Here is an 18,934-nt window from a genome sequence, read left to right as displayed (position 1 = left end):
ACTTGGTCAATACATCATCACATCGCATGTGCCGTCTGAAGTTGCTTTATGTTATCGATTCATACAAATATTTCTCCCCGAGCTTTAATTCTATTCTCGCATCGAGACATGATAATGAGTGCTTCTTTTCTTCTTGTTCGCGCACAAGTACATTGAGAGACGCAGGGTTTGGAGAATTAGCAGAGTCTTGACGCCCCTGCCCCGAGTTCTTGTATCTACAATGCTACAGTACACAAAGGGATGTCGAAAGGGGTGTGATATAAAACAAAACTTCTTAGACCATGGCAAGGTCGCCAAACTTCTCCTGCACGGGGTGTTAGCGCTGTATGCCGTCAAACCGCCCAGGAAGGCACATACCTTGTAACCAGGCACCATCCATCTGCCCTTGGACACCAGCTCGGCGGTCTTCTCGTCGATGGACTTCTCGGCAGCGGCAACCTCATCAACGGTAAGCTCGTCGAATGGCCGGGCCTCCTCGATGTTCTTGAGCGTGGCAGCGAGGTCCTTGAGCTCCAGGTCGACGGCCTGCTTGGTGGCCTCTGCGTTCTTGACGGCCTCGACCTCGAAGGCCTCGATGGCCTTGATCTGGCGGGTGACGTCGTAGGTGGTGGGCTTGAAGGCCTTGAAGCGCTTCTCGATCTCGTCGACGACGGCCTGGTTCTTGAGGACGGAGCGGTAGTGGGCGAAGTCGACGGCGGTGGGCTGCTCCGAGAGCTGCTGGACCTTGCGGCGGGCGTCCTCGTTGCGCTTCTTGAAGGCCTGCAGGGAGGCGACGGTCTGGCCGCGGAGGCCCAGGGACTGGGAGACCTTGACCCAGTCGAGCTTGAGAGCTGCGCTTCGCTGTTTTCGGGGAGAATCAAAATTAGCTCATGAACCGCTGGAGACGTGAATGATGGTGGGTTTTGCGCATGAACGGGGGATGCTGCGCCGGCCGTCGATTGCCGGAAATTCTCCGTTCTGCGATGGATGATCAAGCCGTTATGCGCCAATTGAGAGGAAGACTAACCGTGGCCGCCATTTTGAGATGTGTCGTGAGGTCTCGTTGGAGATCGGACTGCGAGATCTTTTACTGGAGGTTGATTGACTTTGCCGAACTTGCCCAGCCTGGGGAGCCGCTTGCACCAATTCGGGTCACGTGGATTAGCGCATGACTCTATTCAACCCAGTGCGAGCTCGAGGTTGTGCACTCCATGACCCCTCCTGGGCTGAGAAGAGTGGGAGAGAGCTTGGAGAAGCTCAGCAAGTCGTTCATTGGGTGCATGCAAACCATTAAGCTTCACATAGCAAGGCAAGCTCATACCATTGCACATGAAAAACATCTCGAGAATCTCGGTACAGCTCACAAGCTGATGGCCGTACAGTTTTGTTATAAGTAGCTCAGCGGAAGCATGTATATCATGGAGTCATTTGTTTCGTTGGACAACGAATAGAGCTCTTGAATGAACAATAATACAAAGCCCCTACGCGCATATGCCTGCGCAGACTAATGAGATAATTTCAAGCACCCTGCCCAAACACCACCGCCTTAGATACTCAGAGCCATGATGGAATTGACAATGTCGTTGTCGTTCTCTTTCAGTGCTTTTACCGCCTTCTTACGGCTGACGTTGGCCTGGGTCATGACGAGCTCAATGTCCTTATCCTCGAGGCCCTCAGCGTCGACCTCCTCGCCGTCGTCCTCTTCTTCCTCTTCCTTCTTGGCCTCGGCGGACTCGCCCTCCTTGCCGTGGTCGTGGTCGTGGTCATGGTCGTGGTCGTGGTCGTGGTTGTGGCCGGCGTGCTCAGCCTCGGCGTTGGCCTGGGCGAGCTGGGCGGCAGCAGCCTGCTGAGCGGTGGCGTTGATGTCCTCGATCTTGGCCTCACCGAAGACGCTGGACGATTCATGTTAGATATCACGTTGCTCTTCCATCCAGAGAGTGCGGCCAGCTGCTGGGGTTTGCTCACATGTAGGTGTTGCTGTTGGGGGACTTGTAGACTTCGGGGTTGTTGATGACGAAGAGGATCTGTCATATCCAGTTTAGCTTCCCGCTTCCCGCTTCCCGCTCAGGCGCATCAGCCCTCTCGTTCTCGGGACTCACGTTCTTGGGGCGGCGGAGAGTGACACGGGTGATGCCAGGGACGCGGACGAGGTTGCCCTTCTCCAGCAGAGCCTTGCGGGCCTTCTTCTCGTAGCGAGAGTGGACTACGGCGGTAGAACCGGCGGGGATGGAGCCGTCGCCGAGCTCCTCAGCATCGGACTCGTCGCTGGACTCATCGTGCTGCTCCTCGACCGTGGGCTTGGTCTTGGTCTCGTCGTCGGGAAGCTCTTCAACTCGGGGGTTGGCCATTTTGAACTGTGGTGGGGGATAACGCTGTTAGCCTTGTGTCCCCCTCTTTGGTTTTGCCGCACGAAAATATTCTCCTCCTCGATGAAATGAGATGCACGTTCGCCTGACGGCTGCTCGTGGCGAATTCGACAGGGAGAAGGAGAGACTTCAGCAATTCGTTAACTCACTGTTTATGCGATTAGCCTGGAGATTGATCTATTTCGTTTAACTCAAACGTGACGCTGCGCAAGGCCGGTTTGTGTTGGGAGTTTGAGCTGCGAATTTCTAGGGCTTTGGGTGGATGACGGCGGCTAACCCAAATTAGGTAATCAGCGGCCTTTTGGTCGCAACTTGAAGTTGGCAGCCAAAGGAGACGCTCATAGGGCCGCCCAAAACCGGTACAAAGTCGCATAGAGCATCAGGGAGTTGGATATACATAGCAATTAAGTAGTAGTTTGTTTGCTTTTACTTGCGATCCATAGGTATTCCTTTTTCCCTTCTTCTACACGAAAATCACAGTGATCCACAAGAATCCTCCCTGTAAGCTTTGAATTCATTTTGTCTGAGTTTCCGTATTGACGCCGTTCATCATAAACGATGAGATGTGACAACATACAGCCCTTCCAGAACGGGAGCAAAAATGAATCCAGCAGAACTTTTTGCTGCTGTTGATTGTGTTTCCTGCCCAAGTCCGTATCCCTCATTCTAATACCATCCATTCAACCCCTCCCTCCATGACTCCAGAGCCGACATCCTTGAATTTATGCGGAGGCCTTGATCTTGGCCAGAGCCTTGCGCTCCTCGAATCGTCGCTGCTTCTTGAGGCGGAGGACCTTGAAACGGTCGAAGTCGGTCAGAGCCTTCCTCCGCGCAATCTGCTCGCGCTTCTTGGCCCAGTTGCTGCCCTGCCACTTGGCGTCGATCTCAGCCTTCTCCCAGGCCTTGGCCAGGGCGGTGTGTCGGGAGCCCCGGTTCAGGTCCTCGATGACGAACTGGGAGAGGAGAGCCTTGCTGAGGTGCAGGGCTTGTCGGGGAACCTTGAGCTTGGGGTCTGAGGAAGGGCCCTCGACGAGAACCTAGAATGTCATCGCATTAGCCATCCGGGTCTGCAATGCCTTCGCGCACGAGATTTCCCCCCCTCCAGTAGACGGTTCGTCATGAACGTACTCGCTTGTGGTCGATGATCTCGACGATGGCGGCCAGGCGGCCGTTGTAGGGGTGGTCGCCGTTGATCAGCACGACACGGCCGACCTCAACGAGGCGCCAGTTGGATCCCTCAATCGATGCTTCGCCCATTGTGACGGAATCTAGTAGTCGGAGGCGTGTTAGTCGGATGCGGTCGTTCGAGAAGAGTCGCAGTTCATTCGGGGGTTGAATGAAGTGGAGGAAGACGCGTGTATCATACCAGATGTCGACGATTATCTGCCGTTCGGGTGGATGTTCTCTGGAGCAGCGTTCACCTGGGAGCCTCCAATGACTTTTTTGAGGGCTCGGCTATCTGAGAGTGTGCGGGCTGAAAATACCCGTTTGCCCTAATGCGAAATTTTCGGATTTTCTGTTTTGCCTTGCTGACTACGCCACTTGTGCCGGCGACTGCGCACGGACCAATCGCCGCTCCCTTATCTTCACCCGACAGTTGAGCTAAAATTTTCGAGCTCTTGTTGATCACCATCTGCTGCACCTTTTGAGGTCCAAAAGGCAGAATTTCAAGCAGGAATCCGTGTGATTTTTCCTTGCAATTCCAAGGTAAGGATGCAATTCTCTTTTCTCCAGAATCCGTTGGTTTTATGATGAAGTAATTTGCGGTTGATCACATGCGGTGGCGCCCTCGCCGGGGTTGCTATACCAAATGAATAAATGAGAAACATTTTCTTACATATTCTGAACCTTTGCCCTCCCATCATCAGTTGTCTTGTTATCCTTCTTTGGCTTGAGCCTGAGCTAACAAACGATTTCAGATGCCTTTGTTATGATCTACGAGATAGCCTTCAATTCAATTCCATCTTACTATATATCGAGCTTTATTTGTGCCTTGCCAACTGATCTCTGTTCTCTCGACTCAAGCTATATCTGTGCCTTGTGTTGTTCCCAACGGCGATGGGGACGTGTCTACATGTATTGAACTTGACCTGTTTATGCAGGGAGTCACCGAAGAGCCTAGGGACATCGCATATGGTTTTGGTGAAGTCATTGTTTGTTTAAACACTTTCCAACTCCGGGGTACTTTATACAAAGTCGATCCAAATCATCTAAGCCTTGCCCTTCTGCCTGAGACGTTCCTCGTCATCTCTCGCTAGCTCGGCATCAATCTTTGCTCCCCGGGATGGCTCGTTGCCGTGCATCTTGGCCTACTCATTGTGTTAAACAATGTCTCAAGTTACCGTTGTATTAGGTACTGACCGGTAGTGTGGGATCCTTCTTCGCCATGGCAGTTTCGGCATCATCGCCAGGCTCAGCTCTCCGCTTCGAAACAGTCAGCTTGCGTCTTCCGTACAGACAAGGGTCCAGTTATAGCGTACCTCCTCTGCAGCCAACTTGTTTGCAATGGACCGCTGATCCTCTAGAAAGTGGTCAGCATCTGAATGTCAGCTCAGCAGCTGTGAGGAGGGTAATTACTTGAATCGTTGTTGATGTGCGAGTTGCGCTGGCCCTCGTTGTAGCGCTCAGCGTGCTGAATATCGGACTGCTTGACGTTTCGCTGATCACCGGCCTCGTAAACACCAGATGTGCCAGCGCTGGAGGTTCCCGACATGATTGCTGATTGATTTCTAGATTTAGATTGTTTGTGAGTTTGTGCGGTACGGATTGATTGCGATTGAAGAAACTGAATCTGGAAGCTTAATCTGTTTGACAGGTGCTGCGTCTTACATCTTTATGTCTGGTAGAGTTGGTGATGATGATCTCCACAAATTGACTTTCATCCTACGTCATGGTTAGTGAATCTCGAAAACGGCCGTACAAAACGACGTGCAAGTTGCCCAACGTCATAGACCATTGGCTCTGCAAGGAATCATGAAGTAATGGTGGGCTTGGTGGCGTTGATATGCCGCAAAGTTGTTGTGATGCCAAACAGTTCCAAGCCAGGCAAACTCGAAGCGATCTTCAAGCGAACTCCAAACTTGGTCTCCGAATGGCGCATGATGGATGGATCACCATTGTCTTTCACCATCTTCACCACCTTTCAGCAACCCTACGCCACACAACGTCAGGAGTTTGACAACTGCGACAAGGAGAGAACTCAGCGAGCTTCTAGATTTACACATGATGAGTTATTTGCAGTGTGCGCATTTGACAAATTCAGACCATAGCTGTGATGACCTCGACTGCCCTACCCTGCACGATACTCGGATTGAGACGCTGTAGATATCGAGCCGTCTCTGGATGCTGCCGTGATATCCATTGACCGTAGTACTCATATCTCAAAAGGTTATCGAATAATGTTCATTCTTCGCGATTTTATACTATTATACTCACAAGTTTGAAACCCCCTCAACCCCTGCAGTAACATACATGTACCAGCAATTGGGAGCCTTTCCGCCATTGGATCGAAAATGTAAGGATAGTAGCTGATTGCAGGTAAAGATGCAGCAGCACGAGCGGCCCATGTTTGCCCCTTTTGAGCCACAGCTGGACGCCTAGAGGCGAATGAAATGTGTCTGATCGTATATTGGCTGCAGAATCAGGAGATTTGCAGCAGGATTCCAGAACGCAGTTGAGGCTGGCGAACCGCCTCCTGGAATATTGGCGATCGTCACACTGCCGCGATCAGCCTCAAGACTAAGGGCACAGCAGGATAGGGAGGCCGCTATTGCAATGAACCCCTGATAGAGAAATTGCCCAAGCAACAATGCAGGACGCTTTGGAAGAGCCTGTACCTACTGCAATCTGGAGAGGGGATACTCGTCCTCCTCGCCAAGGTCATACAATCATATCTGCCCAGCTTGACAACAACTGCCCCGAGTTCTGCCTCGACAACGACGTTGGTGCCCCGTACTTTGTTGTAATACATACCCTGACCGCAACATCGTCAAACCTGTTGAGATCCACTATTAGGGGACCAAGTTGATCTGCTAAGGCACTTTTAGCGGCAGCAGCATTTCGAATCTACCGAATCGAAGCTCGAGTAGCCATGCATGCATGCATGTATGGTGCCTGAATCTATAGCCTCCTTTTCTGCGGCGGCAGCGGAAGTGCCGAGCCGAGCAGCACTTTGGCGAGGTTCTCAGTGTACCTACTGTACCATGCAAAGTACAGACCACGCCAAACATGTCTGCTAGAACGTGCAAAGACAATGAACATGAACAACGAAGCAGAACCGCGATTGGCCATCATTGAAGTGCAAGGTTCAAGCCATTGAATTGTCAAGCGGAGTTGCTGCTGGTGTCTGGTCAGGCAGATGGGGCGACAAGGCTAGCTACTAAGCTACCTAGACAGGCCTCAAAAAGCTCGACAGCATGAAGAACTGGAGACTTCCTACATTCCAAAATGCGGAGCCCCCATGCAATCTCGCTGGTGGATGCGCTGGCAGGGCAGGTCCGAGGCAAGCGGAGGAGCGATATTATTTAGGGGGGGGAATTTGAGTTTTTCTCGCCGTGGTTCGATTTGTTTATAATCCAGCAGTGGTGCTCCATGCTGCTTGCGTTGATGCTTTCGTGTTGGTACATACACGTTACTTTGCATGTAAGCGGCGGCAGCGCTATCACCTCACCATGACGAGCGCCCTGGTCTACGACCGCGGCCTGACCCGCGCAGACTACATTGTGCTGAAAACGCTCGAGGACGACATTGCGAGGAGGAGAGATGGCCGGACAGAGCCGGAACCTGCTGGTGACGCCAAAGTCGACGGCGACTGGCACGACGTCTCGGCAGAAGCCCAGGATGAGCCGCGCCAGGGGGAGCCGTCGGTTGACACTGCCGCCAAGGACATTGCCCTCCTCAAGTCCATGAGGAATCCTGGAGATGCTCACTTTGAGCCGACCATAGTCGTGTCCGTCGACGACCTTCCCAGCCGTCTTCCCAAATCAGTCAACAACCTTGTCCTGCAGCCCTTCATCCGCTGGGCCCGGAAAACAGCCCGGTATGAGACGGACGTGGTGATGATTGTGCATCTCCTACTGTATTTCACGACTTCGGTGCCAAGTGCAGTTCTCCTGTTCCGGAACTTCAATTTCATCCACGGAATTCTCCATGCCGTCATGCAAGTGTACTATGTCGGCACCTACACTCTCATGATGCACCAGCACATCCACCAGCGGGGGATTTTGTCAAAGAAGTACTCGGCGTTTGACAAGCTGTTTCCATACGTCACGGATCCGTTGATGGGACACACGTGGAACTCATACTTTTACCACCACGTCAAGCACCACCACATCGAGGGCAACGGCCCGGACGACTTGTCCTCGACGATCCGCTACCAACGAGACGACATCTTCCACTTTCTGCACTATGTGGGACGTTTCTTCTGTCTCGTCTGGCTGGACCTCCCGCTGTACTTCTTCCGAAAGGGACGCTGGGGGTTGGCGCTGCGTGCGGCAGGGTGGGAGTTTGGAACCTACTTCTTCTACTATGCCATGGCGACCTATGTGAACAGGAAAGCCACTATCTTCGTGTACATCATTCCTTTTCTGCTGCTTAGACTGGGATTGATGGCGGGCAATTGGGGTCAGCATGCTTTGGTCGATCCCGATGAGCCAGACTCGGACTATCGATCAAGCATCACCTTGGTAGACGTTGCTGTGAGTGCCTTTCTAGATTGTTTGTCGCGGCTGCTGAGTAGAAGCTAACCATATGCCTGCAGAGCAACCGCTTCTGCTTCAACGATGGCTATCACACCTCTCACCATCTCAATCCGCTTAGGCATTGGCGCGAGCATCCCGTCTCCTTTCTGGAGCAGCGCAAAACCTACGGCAAAGAGGGAGCAATCTTGTTTCACAACATTGACTTCCTCATGATCACCTTCCGGCTGCTGGCCAAAGATTACGAGCATCTTGCCAAGTGCATGGTGCCGCTGGGAGCGCAGGCGGATCTCACCATGGAGGGGCGAGTTGAGCTTCTGAAGCGCTTGACGCGCAAGTTCTCCGAGGAAGATATCCGGAAGAAGTTCAAGAAACAAGCTTGAAACTTCTCATCACCATGGTGACGACTTTAAGGGGGATTTGATCCCAGTTTCACGGTCGTACATAGATCGGTTGAGCGGCTGCCTCGTGTGGAAAGAAAAAGGAAAGAGCCTCAATTATGTGCCCTGTCAAAGATGGAGCAAGTGGAATCTTGATAAAGCTGGTATATCTGGTTTGGTCTGCACGGTATTGCGATTTGGGTTGTTCACTGCTTGTATAAATGCAGATGTTGATGGCGTTTTGGGAGGGAAATGGACCTTGACGAGTCAACGCATAGACTCCGTATGACTAGAGACACCATTGAAGCTGGTCAAGGCTTGCATGAATCTACGGAGGAGTTGAACTCTTCTCATGAGTGAGATGTGCAGTTGATGCTGTTGTAGACTGAAGAATTGCAGACTGATGCAAGCAGATACCGTGTAACTCCGGTACCTCGGGGATGTGCCGCACGGGCCACCCAAGCTGCTGCTTTTCGTGCTACCAAAAGGTATTAATGCGCGCGATAAGTTCTGGACGGAAGCAACGTCATTTTAACACCTCCATACACGACAACACAACAAGCCTCGTCACTTGAAGCTCCAGATCCTGCCGATAACCTGCACAAAACAAGTGTTCATCATGTTCTTCGTAGGTCACATTGCTTGTCATCATTCATAGCAATTGTCACTGACAATGGCCCGCGTACAGCGCAAGACGCTCGACATCATCACCCTCTTTCACAAGGCCAGCTCGCCGGCCTCTGTCCGAGTCGCCAACCTGCTGAAGCAGGCGTCCGCGAGCGCACAGGCGAATGCCACCTCAGACAGCCCCATCAGCCGCGATCCCTTTGAACTGAACATCACCGAGGATCCCCCCACCGTCGACCAGGTGCAGACGATCCTGGCGTACGTCGGCCAGAGCGGCGCCTCCCAGATTGTCAAGGGCGCGAGGGACGATAAGGATGCGCTGAAGAAGTTTAAGGAGAACAAGGACAACTTTCTGCGACCATTGGTGAGTTGATTGGATGCCTACCTCGTGTGGGAGGGAGACATATACCTGGGGGTGTGAAGTGACTAATGCCTCAGCAGACGGTTGACTGGAGTAATGGCAAGGCGGTTGCCGGAGACAATGAGTCTGAGATCCTGAAGCTTGTGAATGCTCAGAAATAGAGCGTCGAAGCAGATGTTGTATGAGCAGCTTTTGATACTGTGACTTTTTGTGTATACCCCACTCTTTACCATGGACATTTGGGCACTATAGACGGTGGTGAGGAGAGAATGAAAACAGGATTGCTCTTTGTATTCTCGTGGACATTGGTGTTTTCAACAAGGCTCAATATATGGAGGCCGCACGGCACTCTAGTCTTGTAAGGATGGTGCCCTACCTAGAAGGTGATGGAAGCATAGTTGCTTTCTTCTGGCTGACACTCTTTGGAGGCTCTAGGCTCGTGATGTACTCGATTCGTTTGGTTGGCATCGACGCAGTTTGCCAGCTCGTCACACATAGATGCTGGTTCAAAATGATATCTCGTCAGTACTATCAGGGCAATGCCTATTCGGGGATTTTGATATCCTGGATATCCTGGCCGACGAGGCTCTGTCGCCGCCAGCTGTCGCCAGTTGTCAACTTCACGGTATGCCCTGCCAACCCGATTCACTTTGCCCTCACTTCTTCTCTTGAGCCCTGATAGGTCGGATGGAAGCACTGGCACAATTCACCTGAGATGATAGAAAAAAAAAAAAAAAAAACTTCCATCTCTTTCTCCCTCTCTCTCTCTTCTCCCTCCTTCTCTCAACAGTAGCTTCACCATCATCAGACTTTGTTATCATCTACTGCTCGTGAACAACGATCATTGGATACGCCAACAGAGGACCGACTACCTACTGCTCCCAAAGCTCATCAGATTCTTGGTAATACCTTGCTTGCCTCTTCTCAGCAACTGATTGACCTAATCCTGTTTGGCATTAAGCGAGAAGACTCCCCGTCAACCTGGTTGCACCTTCCTCGAGGAAACTACAACCTGCATCTGAGGTACGAAGCTTCGTCATCGCCTTCATTGTTTGTTTACCATTTCCCTTCAACCATCCATTCACTTGTTCATCCTTCTCACGGTCACACACTCTGCTGCCGCGAGTTTTTTTGGATTACAGTATTGGTGTGCCTTGTCTGGACATTCTCTCGCGTACCGGCAATCTTTGATGCTCGCATCCCCTCGCTCTATCCACACTCCTTTTACCTTCTATCACCTTGGATAGTGGCTGGGCCGTCTCCTAGAAGCCGTCTCAACGTCCTTCTTTGCTGACTCTGAAACCGAAGAAAGAGAGACTCCATCATGGCCGACTTCTTCAGGATGAATCTGCAGCCGGCTCCGCATCCAGTGGTCCAAGCCGCTGACTTCCCGCGAGTCCATGCCGAAAACTTCCCGCATGGAGATCGCGCAGCCTTTTCAAAGTATTATCCAACTGGAATTCCCGTCACCTACAAGATGATGCATGGTGTGCACTCTCAGGGGGTCGCCCAGACCTATCTGGAGGACCACCTTCCCGTGGGTTTCTACACCGCCGTGCCCCCCAAGGCAAGGGCCTTCATCTCGACCTCTAACGGCACTCGACCGTTTCGCAAGTTGGATCACATCCTGCCCCAGCGCCGAGTCCATCTATGGTCGAAAGACGAAATCCAAATCATTTGCAACTCGCTCCGCAAGCTGTACTGGAATGAGTTCAAGGACATGCAGCAGCCTCACTGCTGGGACGACCTGTGGACATATTTCGATGCTCACGACCTCTACCATAACGGCTGTATGAACCTCTGGAACGTCATCAACACGATCTGGGATGAAAACAAAATCATCGCTGTGGATGTGAGCCGAGAAATTGCTGCCCATATTGGCCACTGGGCGGATGACTGGCTCAAGAGAGAGGAGAACAAGGAGAAACTGGTTCGATGGGAGGAGTCTCACGGCCCCATCTTCCGCATTCTTGACGACCGAGACCACGAGTCCCTAGGCTTGATTCAGGACGACGTGGTGCCGCTGATAGCGAGCGCATTGAAGAGCCGTCGCACTTTTCTTCTTTCTGGCAGGGAAGCAGGACATGTCGAAGAGCCTGCGGCGCTGGTTGCAGCTTGTTGCACGAACAAGATTGAGAACTGGCTTAGTGAGTTCCTTCGTGATGACCCTGTGGCACTACAAAAGCTAATCCATCCTTCTATTGCAGCTGGTCAGAGAGTTCTCGATAACAATGGGCTTCCGTCTCCTCCCGTAGCTGAGCCGCACCGCGGCTCGTTGTCGCTGAATGGGCCGGCTCCATGCCTTGTGGAAAACGGGAAGCACTACTATCTCACGCAACATTCATTGCCGCCCCCTGAACCACCTACTAGGCCCATTGAGGCTCTTCAAGCTTTGCAAAAGTCTGCCATAGGCGCTGCAGTCTTCCGACCTGCTGAAGCTGCCAAGACTGGCATCGTCATTGCCAATGGTAGCAATATGCCAAAGCGATTGCAAATGGCTGTTGAGAAAGCCGACCCCAAGACATCAAGCGAGGATCAAAGTCAGAGCGATCCTCGAAGAAGTGCATCGATGCCGGAGACATCATCTCCCGTGGCTGGTTCCAGCATGCAACCAAGGCGCAACGAGGTCTTGCTAGGTGCTGGCAATGAACTTGCTGCCGATGCCGAGGTCAGACGGAGTTCTGAATCAGCATGTCTCCCGGATCGTGGCAAATCATCTCCAGGCCACTCCTCGCTTGCAAAGCACTCTGGCGCAGAGACAATGATGGACAAACTCACGAGAGATGTTGCCGACCTGGAGCATACCGAGAAAGGTTTCAAAGGCATGAATCACACGTATGGCGAGAGGGCAACGTTGCCACCCGCTCACAGCCACTTTTACCAACCTCGACCCATTGAGCGACCTGACTAGTACTCAGCAACAGCTCGACAACCGGAGGGTAGAATCTATTCAGGAGGTGACAACCAATTCCCCCCGTATGACGCCGCAAGACTGGAGAACTGGAAAAGTCAGGCTTCAGATGGGCCTATGCATGATCCTGCAGCTATGAAGCAATTCCACTCCTCCCAGAGGCACCGCAGGTCGACCCAAGATGCAAGATATTATGCTGACGGCTTTCCCAATGGCTACATGAGGCCAAGCGCCGGACTTCCTTTCAAATCGTCCACGGAGCCAACCCCTTTCTATATGCAGCCAGAGAAGGAATTCATGCCACCACCACACCTTGCATCGGCAAACGGGCTCCCACATCAAAGAGAGCATCTCTCTTCTGTTGCAAATAAGCAGCTACCGCATTCTGCCCCTTATAGAGATTTCTCAGGGGCCGCTCAAGTCGCATCTCACCACCAATTTGCCAATGGAACGCATTCAGGCGTTGTGCCATCTGCCAAGTTGCGCAACCCCCCTGTCGGCAGCACTGATGAGAACGTTCCACCTCTGCAAGCGACTCGGCCTGAAACCTACCAGGGCTCATCAACCGCCTCGTCGCAAGCCGGGTATAACACCAACGGCCGAATGCATCATAAGGCAGGGCAACGTCGGGGATCACAGGGCCAGAAAACGCATGGTTACAATACGGGCCAGCAAGCCCAAGCCGAACATCATGCTCTGCCGCACGAGTCCTACGCGAACAGATCTTGGCGACGGGGTGCTCAGCAAGATGATGTTCGACAGAGCTCCTGGTGTCGCAATCCCGTGGGCTCAAATTATATGGACTACATTCCTTGTGCTTGCAGTGGCTGCGCCGAACGCAACAGGAGCGTCTGGATTGGGGTCACCCATGACGCTCGTTTGCAGAGGATGGAGATACAAGCGTTTCTCAAGTTTGGTTTGAGTGGCAAATTCGGCCAAGTGGAAGACGTCTGCCCAGCCGCGTCTCTGAACCGAGATGCGTTTATCGTGAGGTACGATGATCCCCATTACAATCACTGCTGTACTGTACTGACCTTTAGTAGATTCGTGGCGGAGTCATCGGTTTCGCTCGCCCTCGCATTTGGTGGGGGCCTGATCCCCGAGAAGAATATCAGGCTGCTCATTCGACCAGTACATCGGTCAAAGTGGATGAAAAACCTGCCATATCAACAAGCGAGGCCGCTGCCACCGGTGCCAGTTACGCACCAACAGCCTACGTGGATGGGAAAGACTTCTTCAAGCACGACTCTTAGCCGCGGACAGACAGAAGCTCGTGGCCCTTCGCGGGCACCGTCCCCCACGCATTCACCAGAAAGGGGTCAACCTGCGGTTTCATCAAGCCCCAAGAGTGCCGAAGTCCTGCCTCAGGCCACTGTATCGGGTGAGAGTGTGAAACAAGAGGGTTCAGTGCCTAATATCGAGCCCACAAGTGCCTCACCAGATATCGATCATTCAAGGCAGTTCTTGGAGTGTATTGGGACTCATGATCAGGCGGCTTCTAGGGAGATAGAGAGTCCGTCCGGACCCAAGCACGATGGTCATCCTAAACCTGGGCACGCTTTTCCTAGGACCACATCGCCTGTTGAAACCAAGCAGAAAAAGAAGAAGGATGTTGCTGCACGGCCAAAGTCGGCATTGGACGATGCTGTGAGCCAAGAGTCCAATCCTTGCATCATCACGCTGCTACCTGGCGAAGGTAATGGCTACGGATCGTCGCAGAAGGCTCAAGTCACGTTACCAGACAGTCCCCTGGGGTCAAGTCCTTCCAGCGCGAAAGAAATCTTCAAGTCGGAACCATCCGTTGTCCCTCACCCAGGAGCAGGGAATGGCAGTCCTCCATCGAAAAGCCAGGAGAGACAGGGTTCAGAGCACGTTACGCCCGAAAGGACAAGCAGTCCGCACCTGAACACCCAGTCCAGGGACATAGACGTGAGAGGCAACAAAAGAAGTGTCAAGGGTAACAAAATAGCGAAGGGCAGCTTGAACGAGGCACACGCTGCTGCTCCGAAGGTGGCAGTAGATCCACCAGCAACTGTACCCAAACCCTCCGAGATTCGTACTGAGCCTGCCGACGTGGGCAGCCATATGCGCGCCTCCAGTATTTTCACAGCAGAAGAGATAAAAGAACGCAGACAGGCCTGGAATAGGATTCCCATGCCATTGGATCCACGGAAATCCAAGAAAGCAGTGTCGAATGCCGGTTCCAGCCAAACCACTACGCCACGAACGTCTGCGCCTGAGGAGACGGATAAAAAGGAGAATGTTACATCATGTGACAGGGGAAGAGCTCATAGTGACCCTCTTGAGAGCTCAAGTAAGAGACACTACGGATTGGGACATTCGATGGAAGGATGTGAGGGCTTGGATGAAGACGAAGTTCGGTGCACCGTGAACGATGAGTGCTCCAGACTCGAACAGGGATCAAAGAACATCAAAGGGACAATTGGAGAGGACGCCTCTGATCCCGCACTAAAGTCACCCGCGTCATCATCATGGGCATCAGACTTGGTGGAGGACACAGGCATTGGCCCAGGAATGGGACCGCTCTCTGCTGCCAACGTCGCCGCGAACCAGCAAGGCAAGGCCAAAACCAAATGGAACAAGAACAAAAAGTTCAAGAAACGCCCTACACCTGCACCGCTGAATGCATTGCAACAAGATGAGGACAGCCAGGGGCGGCCCCCGTCCGCCTTGGACATCAACACCATATCCTTGAAGGGTAAACATGGAGCGGATCACGAGACGCCCACACCGACCACGGCAACTTCCGAATCCATTCCCCGTCCTGCGAGTGCAACAGAGGGACTTGGCGAGTTCTCGTGTGAGCCGCTCAAGGATCCCAAGGAACAAGGAACGACGAGCAACAGGGGTCAATATCACTATGATACCTTACCACGGGGTCGACTAGACTTCAGGCAAAATGCGGGAGGCTCTCTGAAGGTATCGAAGAAGCGCAAGAACAAATACCCTTCAATCAACTCCAAGACTTTTGAACCATCGACAAGCGGCAGGTCCATGCCGTCCCCGTCGAAACACGCAACTGGCAGCCAGATGCCCACAGCCACTGACGGCGCAGGCGCAAGCACAACCAGTTCTTCAACCAAGGCAGAAGCATCGGATGCTTCCAGAAAGAGTCGCCTGAATCCGCTGGCAACTTCGTTCGAGTCTCCGCGCAAGGGGGCCACTGCAGCACTAGGCATTGAAGCCTCTCCCCACTATTCCAGAGCAACCTCGTCTCGGGAAGGACCACGGGAGAAATTTGTCGATAAACCTCAGTCGCCCTACGAGGTCAATATCCTGCAGAGATCAATCATGGCACACGGCTCGCCAACGAAAGGGCCGCAACTCAGAGAACGCTTGAACCGAGGTTTCACGGTAGGCGACGGCCACTCTGAGGTTTCGAACAAGCAGCAGGAGAATAACCCTCCTGGTAGACGGCGACAGGGATCTGGAGACAGGCAGAGGCACGAACGCGAGAACAAGAAGCCGGCCAAGTCGAGTTCCGCTTCACCAAGAAGGGAAGAGGGAAAGACGCAAGCCAACTTTGATGCTGCGGACTGGCCTGCATTGCCTGCGTCCAGGGTGAGATCTGCTACTCTGCAGTAAGGATATGCATCTCTCGAGGGAGATGCTGGGGAACAGTTTTGACAAGCAGCATCGGTTTCGCTTTTTTCTCCTTCTTCTTCATTGTGTTATCTTGGCGTGATTGCCTCTTTAGGGCTAATGATAGTTTGCATGTGGGAATATGGAGGCCATTCTTAGTTATATATGTAGGAACTTGAGTTCATTTATTGGCCAATCTGTTCCAGGCTGTATCAAGGCTTGGATGTCGCGTAGTGTCGTCTGTCGCATCAAAAGGTATCAGCTGATACATGGGCACTTGTGTTTGTCTAGGTAGGTAGGCCTTTTTGTAATATCTTTATGTCGTTTTTGTCTATGCGTCTGAACTCATACACCGTAGCGCATGTTTCGTTGCGCCATTTGCCATTTGTAGTACCCCCCTCATCCAAGCGCACTCGGAGCACTGCCGACGGAGCCCTCTCTCGTCCTTTTTCTTATATATACATTCTCTTGACACCACGATTTACGCCTTGTTCACCAGCCCTGAAACGGTATCCTCGATCTGCTTGTCTGTCAGGCCCTCGAGGGACTGTGCCTTTTCGTTGCCGAATTCTACGTCGCGTTCCAAGGTTAGCGAAATGTTTCCAATGATGCTCTACCCTCCTGTCTTTCTTTCTTTCTTTCTTTCTTTCTTTCTTCTTCCGCTTCTCCTGCAGTCCTTGTTCTCCCTTATCGAAGTTCCTTATCGAAGGTGATTGGGGAGGGGTGGGGAGAGAAAGGCGTACCGAATCGGGCGTAGACTTTGGGGAGAGTGCCTGCGGCTTCGCGGAGGAGGATCGGGGTGTTTGGGTTGGCCTTCTTGATGGCTGGGTATTGTTTTGTGAGGAATGATCTAGATGGGGAGCTTCCGGTTAGTCATTTTCGCATGTACGGAATTTTATGTCTGCGCTCCATGTGTGTGTGTGTGTTGAATTGGAGGTGTTTCCCCCACTACGAGAGGTGCGCTTTTGGAATCTAGCTGTGGGCTGATGGCCATTGGGCTGTTGTTCGTGACATGGCGAGGTGATAGAGTGTGTGTATATGCGACTTGTCGTGTGGGCTGTAGGGGGAGCGAGAGGAGAGAGAGAAGGGTCTCTTTTTTTTTATTTTTTTGCGTACCGGACGGCGGCGCTCTGCTCGGAGGTCTGGCAGAAGAGGAAGCGGACTTCCTTGAGGGACTTGGCGAAGGCGAACTTGGCGGACATTTTTGGGCGCTTTTTTGGTGGAGGGGTTGCAGCAATTGGGCGGCGAGAAGAGTAAGGCTTCGTGGTGAGGCGGGGAGAGAGAGAGAGAGGGTGGCTCTGTATGGGTGCTGAGGTTCCGTTTGGCGAGAGCTTGATTGATGATACTAGTAGCTGGGTATCACCAATGTCGTTTGTCGTTGTTTTTGGTGGAGCAGAAAAGGTTGTGCATATGTGCATAAGTATGTTAATGAGTTATGCATAATGGAGACGTTTGTGCACAGGCTGGGGCGATATGCAGCTAACGCTGGTCGGGTGCATAAAGTAAAGTCCGGTGTCGCTGTCAAAAAAGTTCGTGACGAACCGGGTGAATCCCGGCGCCTAAACGAGCGCAGGGGCCGCGCTTCTTCCTCTTATCTTGACTGTTTAACACCTACAACTCCGTTCATTTGTCGGACGACGACAGAAAACAGGGCAGAAGCCAGGATCTCTTGTTCATTGTCCATCGGCCATTTCTTCTTCTTTTCTTTTTCTCCCTTCAAGTCAGGAATTCTTACAGTGAGTCGCCTTTTTCCTTGATCTCCCCTCGATATTAAGCTCGACCTCCCGGCCACTCCCGACCACATCCTACGAGAAACACCAACAATTCCCCCCCCAAAAAGGAGCAGCAATTCATATCAAACGACGTCTTTCGTGTGCCCCCTCAACGAATGAGAACAAAAAAGCAAAACGAGAACTAACAACATCCTTCTTTCTTCGCATGCGCAGGCCATGGCCCCAACGAGCAACATCTTGCGCGCCGCCCGGCCCGTCTTCCGCCAGGGCAGCACCTCCACCTCTTCCTCCTTCTTCAGCAGCCAGACGCAGCAGCAGTTCTTCCGCCAGCAGTTCCGCCAGCAGGGCAAGCGGTGGCAGAGCACGGCCTCGTCCGAGCAGCAGCAGAGCGCGAGCTGGTTCAAGAAGGCGTGGGAGAGCGAGGTCGGCATCAAGACGGTGCACTTTTGGGCTCCCGTCATGAAGGTGCGTTCTTAAAACCCCCCCCCCCCCCCCCTGATTTCCTTGGGCTGGATATCACGGGTTAGGAGGTTTTTTTTAAATCAGCGAAGCGGTGAAGTGAACTGACTGACTGACATGTCGGGGTGTGGGAATATATATAGTGGGCTCTTGTCCTGGCGGGTATTTCGGATCTGGCTCGTCCGGCGGAGAAGCTGTCCTTTGCGCAGAACTTTTCGCTGACTTGCACGGGCATCATCTGGACCCGGTGGTGCTTCGTGATTACGCCCAAGAACTACCTGTGAGTTTTCCCTTCGACCCACCCGAGTCCAAACAAACAACAACCTTTCCGATCAACAGGAGGGAGAACATACCCTATCCTACACTATCAGCATTGGAATTGAGTGGATGAAGAACGACACTGACGTGGTGGTTTTATTAGGCTGGCTGCTGTCAACTTCTTCCTCGCCCTGGTCGGAATCACGCAGATCACTCGTATTGGCATGCACAACATGTCCAAGAAGGATGAGGAGGCTCCTGTTGAGGTGAAGGCTTAGGGAGGGTGACAGCAAACCCGAGGGGGGGGGGGGGGGGGGGGGGGGGGGGATATGGAAAAGGGGAGGGGGGAAGCAGAGGGGGAACGCATGATACACCTAATACATCATTTCGCCATATCATGGGGTTCTAAACCAACCAAGCTTGATGACCACAAAGTTTATGATCTGGCTTTCAGCAAACAAGCAGCAAACAAAAGCGCATATCAAGAAGAAATGGGAGGAACAAGACGGATAATCGGAGGGTACAAGATAGGGAAGGTTTGCGTATTGGCTTATTAGAGGA

At 52.5% G+C, this 18,934-nt stretch overlaps 9 protein-coding genes across 9 annotated transcripts; 4 read left to right on the top strand and 5 right to left on the bottom strand.

Moving 5' to 3' along the window:
- Positions 1–201: 201 nt before the first annotated feature.
- Positions 202–1,020, bottom strand: TRIREDRAFT_80216 (uncharacterized protein; the record flags this gene model as incomplete). The annotated part of the gene is made up of 3 exons (XM_006967378.1): positions 202–304; positions 358–840; positions 1,007–1,020. The coding sequence occupies 3 exons, from the start codon at positions 1,016–1,018 to the stop codon at positions 275–277; spliced, it is 525 nt and encodes a 174-aa protein (XP_006967440.1). The 3' UTR covers positions 202–274.
- A 370-nt stretch (positions 1,021–1,390) lies between these two features.
- TRIREDRAFT_50449 (uncharacterized protein) lies at positions 1,391–2,327 on the bottom strand (the record flags this gene model as incomplete). Its single annotated transcript, XM_006967377.1, has 3 exons — positions 1,391–1,871; positions 1,945–2,003; positions 2,079–2,327. The coding sequence occupies 3 exons, from the start codon at positions 2,325–2,327 to the stop codon at positions 1,526–1,528; spliced, it is 654 nt and encodes a 217-aa protein (XP_006967439.1). The 3' UTR covers positions 1,391–1,525.
- A 574-nt stretch (positions 2,328–2,901) lies between these two features.
- TRIREDRAFT_80211 (uncharacterized protein) lies at positions 2,902–4,288 on the bottom strand. The gene is made up of 4 exons (XM_006967376.1): positions 3,917–4,288; positions 3,712–3,895; positions 3,474–3,613; positions 2,902–3,382 (listed from the first exon to the last, which is right to left on the bottom strand). The coding sequence occupies exons 3-4, from the start codon at positions 3,600–3,602 to the stop codon at positions 3,068–3,070; spliced, it is 444 nt and encodes a 147-aa protein (XP_006967438.1). The 5' UTR covers positions 3,603–3,613; positions 3,712–3,895; positions 3,917–4,288; the 3' UTR covers positions 2,902–3,067.
- Positions 4,289–4,555: 267 nt separating this feature from the next.
- On the bottom strand, positions 4,556–5,058 carry TRIREDRAFT_66092 (uncharacterized protein; the record flags this gene model as incomplete). The annotated part of the gene is made up of 4 exons (XM_006967375.1): positions 4,556–4,654; positions 4,707–4,769; positions 4,826–4,866; positions 4,923–5,058. The coding sequence occupies 4 exons, from the start codon at positions 5,056–5,058 to the stop codon at positions 4,556–4,558; spliced, it is 339 nt and encodes a 112-aa protein (XP_006967437.1).
- Positions 5,059–7,237: 2,179 nt separating this feature from the next.
- On the top strand, positions 7,238–8,424 carry TRIREDRAFT_65975 (uncharacterized protein; the record flags this gene model as incomplete). Its single annotated transcript, XM_006967483.1, has 2 exons — positions 7,238–8,041; positions 8,104–8,424. Coding segments are annotated over 2 exons (1,125 nt in total), but the record flags the coding sequence as incomplete, so codon positions are not given.
- Positions 8,425–9,094: 670 nt separating this feature from the next.
- On the top strand, positions 9,095–10,150 carry TRIREDRAFT_80206 (uncharacterized protein; the record flags this gene model as incomplete). The annotated part of the gene is made up of 3 exons (XM_006967482.1): positions 9,095–9,412; positions 9,490–9,700; positions 10,132–10,150. 2 exons carry the CDS (start codon positions 9,095–9,097, stop codon positions 9,568–9,570), a joined length of 399 nt encoding a protein of 132 aa, XP_006967544.1. The 3' UTR covers positions 9,571–9,700; positions 10,132–10,150.
- Positions 10,151–10,733: 583 nt separating this feature from the next.
- Positions 10,734–12,320, top strand: TRIREDRAFT_109815 (uncharacterized protein; the record flags this gene model as incomplete). Its single annotated transcript, XM_006967481.1, has 2 exons — positions 10,734–11,556; positions 11,617–12,320. The coding sequence occupies 2 exons, from the start codon at positions 10,734–10,736 to the stop codon at positions 12,318–12,320; spliced, it is 1,527 nt and encodes a 508-aa protein (XP_006967543.1).
- A 4,084-nt stretch (positions 12,321–16,404) lies between these two features.
- On the bottom strand, positions 16,405–17,125 carry TRIREDRAFT_65717 (uncharacterized protein; the record flags this gene model as incomplete). Its single annotated transcript, XM_006967374.1, has 3 exons — positions 16,405–16,493; positions 16,667–16,773; positions 17,040–17,125. 3 exons carry the CDS (start codon positions 17,123–17,125, stop codon positions 16,405–16,407), a joined length of 282 nt encoding a protein of 93 aa, XP_006967436.1.
- Positions 17,126–17,998: 873 nt separating this feature from the next.
- Positions 17,999–18,612, top strand: TRIREDRAFT_33475 (uncharacterized protein; the record flags this gene model as incomplete). Its single annotated transcript, XM_006967313.1, has 3 exons — positions 17,999–18,121; positions 18,259–18,395; positions 18,537–18,612. Coding segments are annotated over 3 exons (336 nt in total), but the record flags the coding sequence as incomplete, so codon positions are not given.
- Positions 18,613–18,934: the final 322 nt, after the last annotated feature.

The sequence above is a fragment of the Trichoderma reesei genome, assembly GCF_000167675.1.
Source record: "Trichoderma reesei QM6a unplaced genomic scaffold TRIREscaffold_17, whole genome shotgun sequence".
Lineage (NCBI taxonomy): Eukaryota > Fungi > Ascomycota > Sordariomycetes > Hypocreales > Hypocreaceae > Trichoderma > Trichoderma reesei.
This window is presented reverse-complemented; position numbering and strand designations above follow the sequence as displayed.